The sequence below is a fragment of the Emys orbicularis genome, chromosome 3, assembly GCF_028017835.1.
Source record: "Emys orbicularis isolate rEmyOrb1 chromosome 3, rEmyOrb1.hap1, whole genome shotgun sequence".
NCBI lineage: Eukaryota > Metazoa > Chordata > Testudines > Emydidae > Emys > Emys orbicularis.
The window spans coordinates 209,634,329-209,648,143 of NC_088685.1; the positions used below are offsets into that span (position 1 = coordinate 209,634,329).

Consider the following 13,815-nt stretch of genomic DNA (forward strand, 5'->3'; position numbering starts at 1 on the left):
TAGTTTTCTCTGGAATTAATTAAATGTCGGGAGCAGGGAAAGGGAGGTGACTGAAATACTTACAGTGTTGAGTTAACTAGCCTGTGTCCAAGTTCACATTATGATTTTAATATGATTAAAGCTAGTTGCCTGCAAAGAAGTTGCTCCAGAGGTGCTTCCTTGGGCTATTGGATTTGCTTTTAAGTCTTGTAGAACACCCTCTTCCTGAGGCCAGAAACTTGAAAGTTATCTAATATTCTGGATGAGCTATAAATCAGAGGCACACAAGGAGAATAGCTGTTCCCTGCTATGCTGTGGGGAAATAGTACCACTGTAAAAGTGGAATAGTTATTGCTAGCTCCGTGTTGGAAATGCTGTGCCATATTTGGTGGCTGTGGGAAATGTTGATGCGAATATAAATTTCCCAAGATAAATGTGAACGTCCTATGCACGGAATAATCATGGGATTTGAGACACTGGTATCTCTTCAGGCTTTCGCAAAAAAGGAATGAAAACTCTGTTCACAAGGGGCAAAATATCACCAGTTTTTCTTTAACAAATGGGAGATGAGGAACTGAAAAAATTGTTTACTTCTTCCCGAACTTTGTATCTGCGTCTCTCTACATCATGCTTGGATGTGCCATCAGCACAACAAGGGGGAGACTTTCAAAACAAAATGAGGTGCCCATCGCCCAGTGAAAGTCAGTGGGAGTAGTGCGCCTAGCTGTGCCTTGTGTTTTTGACGATCTCCTGCTACATGCACATACACTACCGAGTAGCACACTCTGAACATGTGTATTGGTCAGTATTAGGATAGGGTAGAAATATTAACAGAAACATAGTCCTGGGGGAATTCTATGCCACTGCGCATGTGAAGAATTTATGTCCCCTGCAGATTTCTTTGCTTCCTCACAGAAATATGACTTTCTGACAGGGAAGCAAAGGGAAGCCACAAGAGAGGTCATGCGACCCTTCCCAGCAGTATGTTTCGGGTGCCCAGGGCAGCTGGCAGAGAGATAAATCACTGTGGGGCAGGGGGCGGGACTGAGGAAGACCCGGCTGGTGGCTTCTACCCTGTGCCAGGCTCAGCTGCTAGTCCCAGCTGGGCTGGGTAGGACGGAACTTCCTCTTCCCTTGCACGGCATCCGGGGCCAGGTCAGACCCACCCCCAAATTTCCCTGCCAGCTGCAGGAAGCTCTGTGAACTCCAACCCTCCCCAGCCTGCTGCCACTTCTTGCACCCATTGCTCCTCAGCTGCAGGGGGAGGGATCCTTGTACAGGGAGCTGCTCCCCCATCCACCCAACCCCCATGCATCCAGACCCCCCCCCCCGCCCCCAAACCTCACCCCCTCGCACTCAGAACCCCTCCACTCCCCCTGCACCTGGACTACCCTGACGAGCCACCCCACCGAGGCCCAACCAGCTGCACCTGGATCCCCTCCCCACTGAGCCCCACTCCCCCAGCATCTGGACCCTCTACTGAACCCCCCACTGGACAGCATCTGGACCCCCGCCGAGCTCTATTTCCCCCCCCCCACACACACACACACAGACCTGCCCTGCTAAGCCCCAACCACCTTCACCTGGACCCCCCTGCAGAGTCCCATTACCATTGCACCCAGAACCCCCCAACAAGCCCCTCTGCATCCACCCTCCCCTGCACCCGGATCCCCCCACTGAACCACCTGCACCCAGATTGCCCCACACAGAACCCTCTCAACCCACACCTGGATCCCCCCACACTGAGCCCCTCCACGCTTGGATCCTGCCTTGCTGAGCCTGTCTGCTCACACCTGGTGCACCTGGCATGGAGGGGCAGGGCCCTGGGGTGTTTCTGGGCAGGCCCGGTCCTTGCGCTGTGTCAGAGTTGGGTGCAGCCTCACCACTGAGTCTGTGTCCCAAGGGGGGAGCTGCACACTGATCTCCCACATCTGTGCAGCCAGTGGCCTGTGCTCCCCAGTGCCATGCTGGAGCCTCCACATTTATTTGACAAATAAAATTTGCAGAATTTTAAAATACTGTGTGAAGAATATTTATATTTTTGGTGAATAATTTTTAATTTTTTGGTGCAGAATGCCCTCAGGAGTAAGAAACAGTAATTTTATTGCTTCATTTACCATCAAGTTGCAGGAACTAAACATTTCAAAAAGGGATAGGTCTCAGCCTCCCTTTTCTCAGGTGCAGTTTCCATTTGCAGTTTGACACCCACAGAATTAATTGCAGTGGCAAGTCAAAGTACATCTATATGATCCGCCTCTGACTACCTGATTGCACATACAAATCCGGTAGAGGTGAAGTATTCAGAGTCGAATACACCATCCAATTTCAGACATAAAAGTGAGGGTACAGATTTTGCATATGCAAATTGCAGCTGCAAAAGGAAAGCTGTCTCTTTGAAAATGTGACCTTAAATTTTCAGTGGGCCTCCTACGCTGCATGTTCCTCTTTCTGTGCATGGAAGAAAACATTTGTGTGAGCAAATGGGGTAGTTTTAGGGATGGTGACCTGATTTTTGCATACAAATACAGAGTTTTTTGTTTGCGCATCAGGGTGCACAGTCAAAAAATTATAATTGTGTAGGTCCATTGAAATTTGGCCATATGTGTTCTTAACACCATGATTTTGCACACTTAAGAATAGCAGTTCTCCACAAATCACAAGCATGTGTAGCTGAGAGCATGATTTGGTCACTGGAATTCATGTGCCTTTTCTTCCACTTGCATCGTTACTGTATCTATTAAAGTTCTTCAGGTAGTGGAAAGCAGTACATGCTCATCTTTTTACTGTCGGCATGTCCATACATTCATGCTTATTAAATGAGACTGGAAATATTAATCTTTTTCGATTTATTTCTTTCCTAGCTGCAGGAAATGCATTTTGTCAGGCAGCCAAGCTCCATATGCAACTACAGAGTAAACATGATGCAGCCATCGGTTTTGTGGATGCTGGGAATGCTTACAAAAAGGCAGATCCACAAGGTAAGGCAAATGAAATACTGTACAGGAATATACAAATCCTGTTAGTTGTGTAGTAACTGGCAGGCTGGCTTCCTTTTGTAAGCCAGGTATTTGGTTTAAGATCTTCAGTGTAGTTTTCTATAAAGCACTTTAAGTACGGTCTTGGAGTGTGAGCATTTTGTAGAGAGGCAAGAAATAGTTTGCTTAAGGCCTGTTTCCTTATTCATGTTCTGCAACTAATGCTAAATTTATCATGTCTGTACTGGGTTGAAGCAATCTGATTAAATTTTTTCATGAGCCTATTGAAATAAGATTGGTCATGATAGGTCTGGTTTTACCCATTTGTGTGTTTGGGGATTTACAGGTCTAAAGAAGTACACCTCTACCTCGATAGAACGCTGTCCTCGGGAGCCAAAAAATCTTACTGTGTTATAGGTGAAACCGCGTTATATCGAACTTGGTTTGATCCGCTGGAGTGTGCAGCCCCGCCCGCCCGGAGCGCTGCTTTACCACGTTATATCCGAATTCGTGTTATATCGGGTCGCGTTATATCGGGGTAGAGGTGTAGTTCTTTGTCTCTGTCGATGCCAGTTGTGAACCAGATTGTGTTCTGTTTGTACCTGTATACATCTGGAGTGAATCCAGTAGCTTAAACAGAATTACTCTGGGTTTACCCTGGTGTAACTGAGAGCAGAATTTGGACCCTGGTCTGTTTCTCAGCCAGTAGGATTTAGAATTATGGTAGACAGCATGAAAGATGCTTCATATTAAGTAACAGTGACCCCTTTGACTTCCTATGGAAACATCATTGACAGATTCAAGTAAGGAGACTTGTTCGGCTTTCTGTTTGGACTTTTCAGTGGCGGCGGCGGGGGGGCGAATGAAAGGGGAAAGATCGCAAAACTCTCTTAGGGATAGAAAAGACACCGGCTCATGGGCAAAGATGTGTTCAAACAACCTGTATGTTGTGTCCTTTGTCTCTCACAGCCTTAAGAATATGGGGAAACCACATGGACACAATTGGATTCCAAATAACTGTATTTGTTAACACGCACACCTTGAATACTGCGTGCAATTCTGGTCACCCCATCTCTAAAATGATATATTAGAATTGGAAAAAGTCCAGAGAAGGGCAACAAAAATGAATAGGGGGATGGAACAGCTTTCATCTGACAAGAGATTAACAAGACTGAGACTGTTCATCTTAAAAAAAGAGTCAAGTACGGGGGATATGACAGAGGTCTATAAAATCATGAAGGGTATGACGATCGTGAATCTGAAAGTGTTATTTACCCCCTCACATAACACACATACCGGGGTCACCCAATATAATTAATGGGCAGCAGGCTTAAAACAAACATAAGGAAGGACTTCTTCACACAATGTGCAGTCAACCCTGTGGAACTCATTGCTAGGGGATGTTGTGAAGGCCAAAACTATAATGGGGTTCATAAAAGAATTAGAAAAATTCATGGAGGATAGGTCCGTCAATGGTTCTGACTGCCGGAAGCTGGGAGTGGGCAACGGGATGGATCACTTGCTAATTGCTCTGTTCTTTTCATTCCCTCACTGTCTGAATACTGGATACTGGTCTAGTTTGACTGTTGGTCTGATCCAGTATGGCCATGCTTATGATGTTATGAATATTGACAGAGTTCCTGTGTATTCACTAGGTATTTGAGTATACTAAAAGCTTGCTTCTTCTGGACAACATTTTCAAAAGCAAACTAAGAGACTGGGCATACAGTTTTTTGCACATGCTAGTTTTTGAATGTGTAACTTTTCAAAGCCAAAATTTTGGTCTGGGAAAAATCAGTTTGTACATAGGATGTGCATTTCTCCATGGAATTTGACATTATATGTTTACTAGATTTGCCAATACAAATACTCTTTTAGTTCACACATCTCAGAGGTTTTTGTATGTGTAACACTTGGGGCATTAAAATGTATGTCTGTAGTTTCAGAGCCTGGGTAGCTGGTTGTTTGAGGAGCTGGCTATTTAGGTTTCTGGTCAGAACAGACAGACACAGCAGAAATACTGCCTTGCTTGGTGAAAGCTGAACTGTTGAACAATGTCTGGATGTCTCAGCTGATTTTATTTTTCATTGTTTTTCCTGAATGCTTACGCTACAGAGGCTATGAACTGCTTAAATGCAGCCATCGATATTTACACAGACCTGGTAAGAAATTGTATTGCCTTGAGGAATTGGGGTTGGTATCCTAATGTGTGGCAACTTAGATTGATGCCTCTTTATTTAAACTAGTTAGATTAAATCATTGTTCTATTAAAAGTAATAAATGCCGCATGTACTTGAAGGAGAGAGGGGGAAAAAAACCCTGTATATCTTTTTTTTTTTTTTTTTTTTTTTTTTAAATTGTCCATCCTAGGGCCGATTTACGATTGCAGCCAAGCATCACATCACCATTGCAGAGATTTATGAGACCGAGCTGGTAGATATTGAAAAGGTAAGCTAATTAAACTGTTAGAACTTTTCATTGAAACTGTACTTTTGAATGTGCTATCAGAACTGCGTATGAAACTTCACTCTGCTGGCCTAGGGAACTTCATGAATCAGGCTCTTCCAGGAACTTAAAGTCTCTAGGCTTGTTTTCGATATTGCTGATGTAGGTATATGTCAGGAGTAACTTGTGTGAAGTTAGTGTAGTTAAATTTGGTACAAGTGATACCAGGATCAAGGCTCACTGATGAGTTGTTTGGTCTTTGCCTTTGATGTGCCTCTTTCCCCCCTCTTCCATGTTTTTAAATTACCTCTTCCTTTCCTTATGATCATCAGTGGAAGCTTGATTCTCATATGGAGGCCTGAAGCAGATGGACTGAGCAAGTCACTTTTAGATTTACGCGAGTGCTCTTGAAATACCCCAGGCCCCATTTCAGCCCTGATGAGGATGATGCACTGTCGGTCAGTTTCAAAGTGTTTGTGAAAGACTGACAGGAAAGTGTGAATTGCACAGAAGTTGTTTATATGGTACAGCTCTTTTGGACAATCAAGCTACACACATTTAATATGATTTGACAAATCATTGCAGAAGTATGATAGGATGTCTGTGGTGCCTGCAGCCTTGGATGTGAAGCATGTCAGAGCTAACAGACTCTGATGAGAGACTCTTTCCCTTTACCCTACAAGGAAAGTGCTGTTTGTCATGGGAAGTGATATTTTTAGAGAGTCCAGTTGATATCTGTCTTTCCTCTAAGGCCATGTGTGCACTACCAACTTTAGTCGACCCAAGTTATGTTGGCATTAAGCTGCTGTTGTTAGTATATTGCTTGTGCGTGTGCATACTTGGCTGCTTGTGTCGGTGATGCATGTGCTCACCAGGAGTGCGTTTGTCGATGCACAATGTTGTGCACCATGGGTAGGAGTCCCAGTGTGCAACCCACCACTGTCCAGCGCACTGTCTTTTGGGAAGTTTTGCAATGCATGATGGGGCCTAAACGAGTTGCGCAGGGGGTGACTCGGAGCAAGGGGTCAGCTTCCCAGCGTGTAACTGTCTCCATCCCGTAATGTCATTCATATCCCATAATTTTTGCTCCTTTTTTCAAAATCCCACAAACCTCCATAGCTCTCCTTGCTATCCGCCGTCTCTGACTGAAGCACGGAAGCCTGCACTGCTCTGCGCTGTTGCTGTAAGCATTGCAAGCACAGGACACGCAGTCCGGAGCTGCAGGAATAACCAAATCAATGGGGAACATGACGATTCCTTGGAGGACAGACTGCTGTGAGATATAGCGAGCACCAACTCAAGGTTGTTGGCATTCACGGAGCAGCTGGAGATGGTGGCGTGCTGCTTCTGGACACGAGTACTCACTGGTGGGATTGCATTGTAATGCAGGCTTGGAATGACGAACAGTGGCTGCAGAACACCGCCACATTCCCAGATCTGTGAGCCAAGCTCGCCCCAGACCTCCAGTGCAGGGACCCCAAAACGAGAGCTGCACTGACAGTGGGGAAGTGAGTGATCGCACCATGGAAACAGTGGGGAATCGGTTTGGAGTGGGAAAATCCACTGCAGGGGCCATTGTCATGCAAGTGACTGTAATGCAAGCCTCCGTGCAGGGCCATTAATCTCTTCCTGCGGCGCAGGGCTGTGACTCTTGGCAATGTGCAGGACATAGTGGATGGATTTGCAACAATGGGGTTCCTGAACTGCGGTGGAGCAATCAACGGCCCTCATATCCCTCTTTTGGCACCAGACCACCTTGCCATAGAGCGCATCAGCAGAAGGGCTACTTTTGTGTGGTTATGCAAACATTGATGGATCACTGGGGACACTTGACTGACATCAGTGTGAGCTGGTCAGGGAAGGTGCATGACGCTCACATCTTTAAGAACACAGGACTTTTTAGACAGCTATAAGGAGGGACTTTTTTTCCTGACCGGCGGATAAGCATGGGCAACGTTGAAATGCCAGTAGTGATCCTGGGGGACCTAGCCTACCCCTTGCTCAGGTGGCTCATGGATAAGGCTAGGATTATGTCATGGAAGTCACAGAATCCATGACTTCCAGAGACCTCCGTGACATTTTGTGCCCCAGGGCTGGAGCTGTCAGCAGGCAGCCCCGCAGCTCTCAGCCGCTGCTGGCGGCGGGCCCTCAGCAGCTCCTAGCCCTGGGCAGCAAGGGGACCCCTGAGCTCCCAGCCCCCGCAGACGGTGGGGGTTCCCTGGAGCTCTTGCAGGCCGCAGGAGCCTCCCTGCCTCTGCCCAGCCATGGCGGGCCGAGCAGGGACCCCAGAGCCCCCAGTTGCTGTGGGTGCTGGACCCTCCTCTCTCCCCATTTTGTCAGGGATATTTTTAGTAAAAATCACAGACAGGTCACGGGCTTTATTGCCCATGACCCGTCCGTGATTTTTACTAAAAATATCCCTGACAAAATCTGAACCTTACTCTTGAAGCCATATCCCAGCCACCTTGACAGCAGCAAAGAAAGATTCAACTACCAGATCAGCAGGTGCAGAATGAAGTTGAATGTGCCTTTGGCAGATTGAAGGGACACCGGCATTGTTTACTCACAAGATAGGATCTCAGTAAGAAAAATATCCCAATGGCTATAGCTGCCTGCTGTGTCCTACATAATATCTGTGAAGCAAAGGGGGAAAGGTTGCCACTGGGATGGAGGGCAGAGGTGGGAGGCTGTCTGCTGAGTTCAAACCGCCAGATACAAGGGCTGTTAGAAGAGCTTATCGCAGCTATATGACTCAGAGAGGCTTTGAAGAAGCACTTTTACAGTGAGCCGCAGGGACGCATTGTGGTGTACTGTGCTCTATATGTGGCCCTGCTGTTTCGTGGCCTATTAGGAATTGTGTGATGCTGGGGGTACATGTCAGACTGTACCATTGTCAGTGCACGTATTAATTTTGCAGTGCTTGCTGTACATGTATCATTATTACACTGTGTAGGTCACTGATCCTGTGAGTTGTCACACTGTGCAGTAACAAGTAAGTAGGTGATTTCAGAACTGCTAGGCACTCCGCAGCATATGCTGTGAACTACTAAAGATGAATTATTTTCCAAATAATAGAATTTTATTCAGTAACAAAATCAGTGAAAAGAAAAATCTGTGCAATTTAAAAGCAAAGACATTAAAAACTTCATGAATTAATAGAACGGAACTTTTCAAGAGGAAAGAACATTCATGGCCATTTTAGCCACACATACAGCTACTGTGGCGGTCACAGGTCAATGTATGTGAAGCTGTGGTTTTCCGTAATGTCTCCTGGGGTGGAGTGGTAGAGGGGTAGGGCGGCGGCCCTTGATGCCACGTGGAATGTTGAGGGTGGATGCTGCAATGGAGTTCTGCATGGACTGCAAAGGGAGGTGAGCCCGGGATTGTTGAACCTGTAGGTCCACAAGAGTCTGCAGCATTTGTGTTTGCTGCGGAGAAGCCCCATTATGGCCTGGGGCATCTCCCTCTCCTTTTCCTGCTGGCACTCCTGGGCCTTTCTCCTCTCCGATCTTTCCTTCTCCAGGCTGTCTGCAAAGCTTTCCATTTGATTTCAGTGGGATTACATACAGTAGTAAGAGCTATAGTCAGTAGTCCAGTTTGCAGGATCGAGCTCTTAATCGGAGTTCATTCGGGATGGGTTGCAGTGTTTCAATATTGGTATAATCCTGTGGGACAATAAAAATGAGATGTCATGGTATCCCTCTAAAACCACCTGAGGAATTTTGAAAAATTCTAATCTTTGTAAATACGGTCTTCCCCAAAAATCTCATCTCAAAAGTAACATGTTGAGAGAAAAATGTTTGTGTCTGTCTTTTAGGCAATTGCACATTATGAACAAGCTGCAGATTACTACAAAGGAGAAGAATCCAACAGGCAAGTCTTCTTCATAGAATAGTTATTTTAAACAAGGAAGATTTACAGTCTGGATTTATCCTTCTTTTTTCTTTCCTATAATAAGATGTGCAAGTATTGTATGCCTCCCCTAATTTGTGAATTCTTTAATAAGATGTCCAAATCCTGCATTAAGATGCTGAGATTGTCATCATTCACTTACCTATCTGTCAATATGAGTATTCAAATTAAGATCTTTGGAGACCTATTAAGGTACTTGCATGTGAAAACTGATTTCTGACTTTGTTTAGATTTTAATGTTTGACTTCCATATACTGTGAAATGTTTAATGCACATGCTTTCTAGTCTCCTGGGGGCTGAATATCATACCATAGGTCACTGGGAAGAGAACTTCCTGTAGATTTGCAGAAAGCTTTCAGATTCAACATATGATCTTAGTGTTTTAATAATTTTGGTATTTTTAATATACTCATTTTTCTAATAGGTAACTACTGGGTAATGTTTTCACATACATTAACTAGTGGGTGTCTCTATTAGAGAAGTAGGGAAATTGACACGTTTACCACTAGGTACTGAACCGTTACTTATTTTAACTGAAGTCCTTGATTCTAGTTCAGCTAACAGGTGTCTGCTGAAGGTGGCTGCATATGCCGCTCAGTTAGAGCAGTACCAGAAGGCAATTGAAATCTACGAGCAGGTTAGTATATATACTCTTTTTATAAGAACTCGCATAGCTGCCATATTGTATGCTGCTCCTGATGTCTGGGTCAGGACCTGTGGTCACTAAAACTGGAACCCTATGGGCTTGTCTACACTGCCCCGCAGTTTGGACTATGGGGTTGTGAATAGCAGTGAGCACTAACGTGCTGCACTGTAACTCTCCCTCATGGACACTGCAGGCATGAACTAAAGGGTTCCTAGTTCATGTTAACATAGTCCTCTTCAAACAGGACTGCATTAATGCGTTAGTGCACTGTTCTTTCCAATCCTGTAGTCCAAACTGCGGGACAACGTAGACAAGCCCTAAATCTTGCATTGGTCTCAGGAATGTGGACTAAAGAGATCATTTCCTGCCCTAATTGTGGAAAGAATCAGCATTCTCTCAGTAGTTGAGGCTGCAACTAGTTTTTCCCGTTGTAACGTAGGGCTGGTCTACGCTGGGGGGGGGGGGGGGGGGGAATCGATCCAAGATACGCAACTTCAGCTACGCGAATAGCATAGCTGAAGTCGAAGTATCTTGGATCGAATTACCTGGGGTCCACACGGTGCGGGATCAACGGCCGCGGCTCCCCCGTCGACTGCGCTACCGCCGCTCGCTCTGGTGGAGTTCCGGAGTCGACGGTGAGCGTGTTCGGGGATCAGTATATCGCGTCTTAACGAGACGCGATATATCGATCCCGGATAAATCGATTGCTACCCGCCGATACGGCGGGTAGTGAAGACGTACCCAGAGATTTTGCCCATTCCATACAACTGAACTGGATGTGAAATTTCACATGTGGACTTTGTCGAGTAGAATTCTTTTTGTCAAACTATGCTGTGAATCAGATGAGCCATTACTGGTAGATCTATACAGTGTTGCTGTAGTCATGTTGGTACCAGGATATTAGAGAGACAAGGTGGGTGAGGCAATATCTTTTATTGGATGAACTTCTGTAGCTGAGAGAGACAAGCTTTTGAGCTTACACAAAGCATTTCTTACCTGGTGAGCGTTACTGCATCTGTTCTTCTTACCTGAAGACGAGCTTTGTATTAGCTCGAAAACTTCTCTCTCACCAAACAGAAGTTGGTCCAATAAAAGACATTATTTCACCCACCTTGTCTCTAAATTTTCTGAGCTATGTAATTTCTGAGAGATGTAATATATTTTACTTTTTGAAAAGGTGAGTGTTTTTTTTGTGTGTGTCAAGCTATATCTAGGAATTGGCTTGGCCTAGACACTTCAAACTTAGTCGGTTCCAGACTTCTTTGAGATCTAGTGCAGATACTGCTTCTATGAGTTGTTCCAAGGTTAAATTCTAACTTACTTTCTAAGCTTAGTTTTGAACGCCTATAACTTCTTGGGTTGGAGGTGGGGGTTCCCTATCAGATAAAACTTTGAGGGTGATTGACATGTGATTGCAGAGTTAGAAAACTTTCCCAAAAGCTAATTATGCCTTGTGTTTCCAAGACTCTCCTTTCTTCCTCCCACCTCTCCCACGCCGCAAAATAGTCTTATGGCTGGAATCTCAAATGTTGTTAGTGCTTGAGTGCTAATTGAGATCTAGTGCATAGCACTAGTAATCAAGAGAATCGGTGAAGTAATTAGGAATTATACTGCATGGCTACAGCTAATCCCTAGCGGACCAGCTGGCAGCCGATGCACTTGAGTGGATCATTTTAATAGAGATTTTGCTGCTACGATATCACCCTTTGTGTTCAGAATTTCCAGACATGAGGGTTGGTAGGTAGCTAGAGGATGACCAATGGTGTGAGGTCAGCTAAGGTTGTTTGTGGGACCTAATCTGTGAACTTCCTGGCTTTCAAAGTTTTTATTTTTATACATGTTTTACCTTTTGTAAGAATGTCCTGTTTTGTTTTCATTGATACCGATTTGCAAACTTAGCTATTGCGTTGTAACGAAGATTTTTGGCTGGGAGTATTTTAAATCAGCTCTTTGCTTTTGAACCCTTTAGGGACCCAATACTTGTACAGGATATCACAGAATCACATCACTGTTCCCTAGTCTGCATCAAATGGCAAACAGAGGCACTTCGGGAGAGGCTGTACTTGTGAAGCAGTGCCCAATAAATAGAGCTCTGTGGGCATCTGATCTAGAATTACTGAGCATCCTCCACTCCTGCTGACTTCCATAGGAGTTGAGGGCTCCCTGCACCTTGCTGAATCAGGCCTAAAACATTAAGCTGCGGGGAAGCAAACTACTGTAGCGTAGGGGTAGCTGGAGTCTTATGCTTGTGCCATGAAAGAGCAGACATCATGCCTCCAGGGATGCTGACTGGTGACAGTTACTGCATCTGCTCTGCAGTTTTGCTCTCCCCAGTACTCAGCAGCCGAGAGCTAGTGCGCAGGGGACATGAAGCCACAGCCATGTTCTTCCCAGTCCATATATGGCCCTTTTGGGGTCTGGAATATTGCTGGCAGCACAGAGCCTCCTGCATTCTAGGACTGCAGCCATCCAAATGATGTCTGCCTCCTGCATGGGTGTGCAGTGGTAGGAAACCAATTCCTTTCACTCTCCTTCCTCTTCTACTGATCCTGTGCAGGGCAGCCATGATTTGGCCTCTATGTGTCTGTCTAGTGCTATGTAACATGCTCCAGAACTTCAGTTTGTAATGCCAGACAAACCTGGTGGAGGTGCTAGAGTGGATTTCCTTTGCCAGCAGCATTCTGCTTTATAAGAGGTGCTAGGTTCCAGTTGGCTGCCAGAAAAGCTTAGATGGAGTGCATCCCCGATGACTGGAGCACAGTGTACAAAACACCACTTAGAGGGAGAGTGTGTGGTTTTCCCCAGAATCAGCGCTCTTTTAAAATCCTACACGTGCAGTCTCACGCCTCTTCCGTGAGGGCTCCATCCTGCAAGGTGCTGAGCACTTTGTCCCCAGTCCACCAACTCCCTTCAGCACGTGAGCAGGCCCATTGGCTTTAGGGGGAGTGTTTGTGCTTAAAGCTAAGCACGTGCTTAAGTGCCCTGGAGGAACAGAGATAACTACCTTTCTGTTCTGGGTGGTCGTTCTCCTAAATATTGTACAGCATTGACGTGCTGCATTGAGAGGGTAGATGGGTGTGTGGGCACACATATGTCTTTACAACCAACAATAGGTGGGAACTTTAATCATCATTTTATTATTTTATATATACAAATATTTGTGACTGATTTGTTTCACTTTGGAATTTTGTTGTACTAGATGAAACCTGTTGAGTTGTTGCTTTTTCTTAGGATCTGGTATTTGTTGCATGTTTTTAATCCAGTCTGGTATCAGAGGGGTAGCCGTGTTAGTCTGAATCTGTAAAAAGCAACAGAGGGTCCTGTGGCACCTTTAAGACTAACAGAAGTATTGGAGCATAAGCTTTCGTGGGTGAATGACCGCTTGCGTCTGATGAAGTGGGCATTCACCCACAAAAGCTTACGCTGCAATACTTCTGTTAGTCTTAAAGGTGCCACAGGACCCTCTGTTGCTTAATCCAGTCTGTTAAACATGTGTGAGCTCTTGCATGTAATTTTGATCACTTTGGGGTTTTTAGTTCTTGTCTTACAAAGAAAAGATACCATATAACCTGACTGTCACTATCACTTTTTATATCTAGGTTGGAACAAATACCATGGATAATCCTTTGCTCAAGTACAGTGCAAAAGAGTATTTCTTTAAAGCTGCTCTCTGCCACTTCATTGTGGATGAGCTGAATGCTAAGGTTAGTGACCTCTAGTGTGTTCTCCTAGGATGTACAGTATCACTTAAATGACATTTTGCAATATAAGTAATGTGACTGAATATCTCCCATTTCCACAGTCTGGGGGTGAAATATACATTCTCTCTCAATATGCAGTGATTACTATTAAACATTC

The 13,815-nt window shown here is 45.1% G+C and overlaps 1 protein-coding gene across 3 annotated transcripts in view; it reads left to right on the forward strand.

The window, feature by feature from the left end:
• Positions 1 to 13,815, forward strand: part of NAPB (NSF attachment protein beta) — a 34,835-nt gene that overhangs the window by 18,122 nt on the left and 2,898 nt on the right. Inside the window, exons 3-9 of one of the 3 annotated variants that reach the window (XM_065401514.1) lie at positions 682 to 693; positions 2,841 to 2,957; positions 5,070 to 5,116; positions 5,325 to 5,402; positions 9,217 to 9,272; positions 9,864 to 9,948; positions 13,557 to 13,661. In XM_065401514.1, the coding sequence (XP_065257586.1) occupies positions 682 to 693; positions 2,841 to 2,957; positions 5,070 to 5,116; positions 5,325 to 5,402; positions 9,217 to 9,272; positions 9,864 to 9,948; positions 13,557 to 13,661 (500 nt within the window). The remainder of the gene's footprint in view (positions 1 to 681; positions 694 to 2,840; positions 2,958 to 5,069; positions 5,117 to 5,324; positions 5,403 to 9,216; positions 9,273 to 9,863; positions 9,949 to 13,556; positions 13,662 to 13,815) is intronic. The other 2 variants (XM_065401513.1, XM_065401515.1) reach the window with 2 other exon arrangements.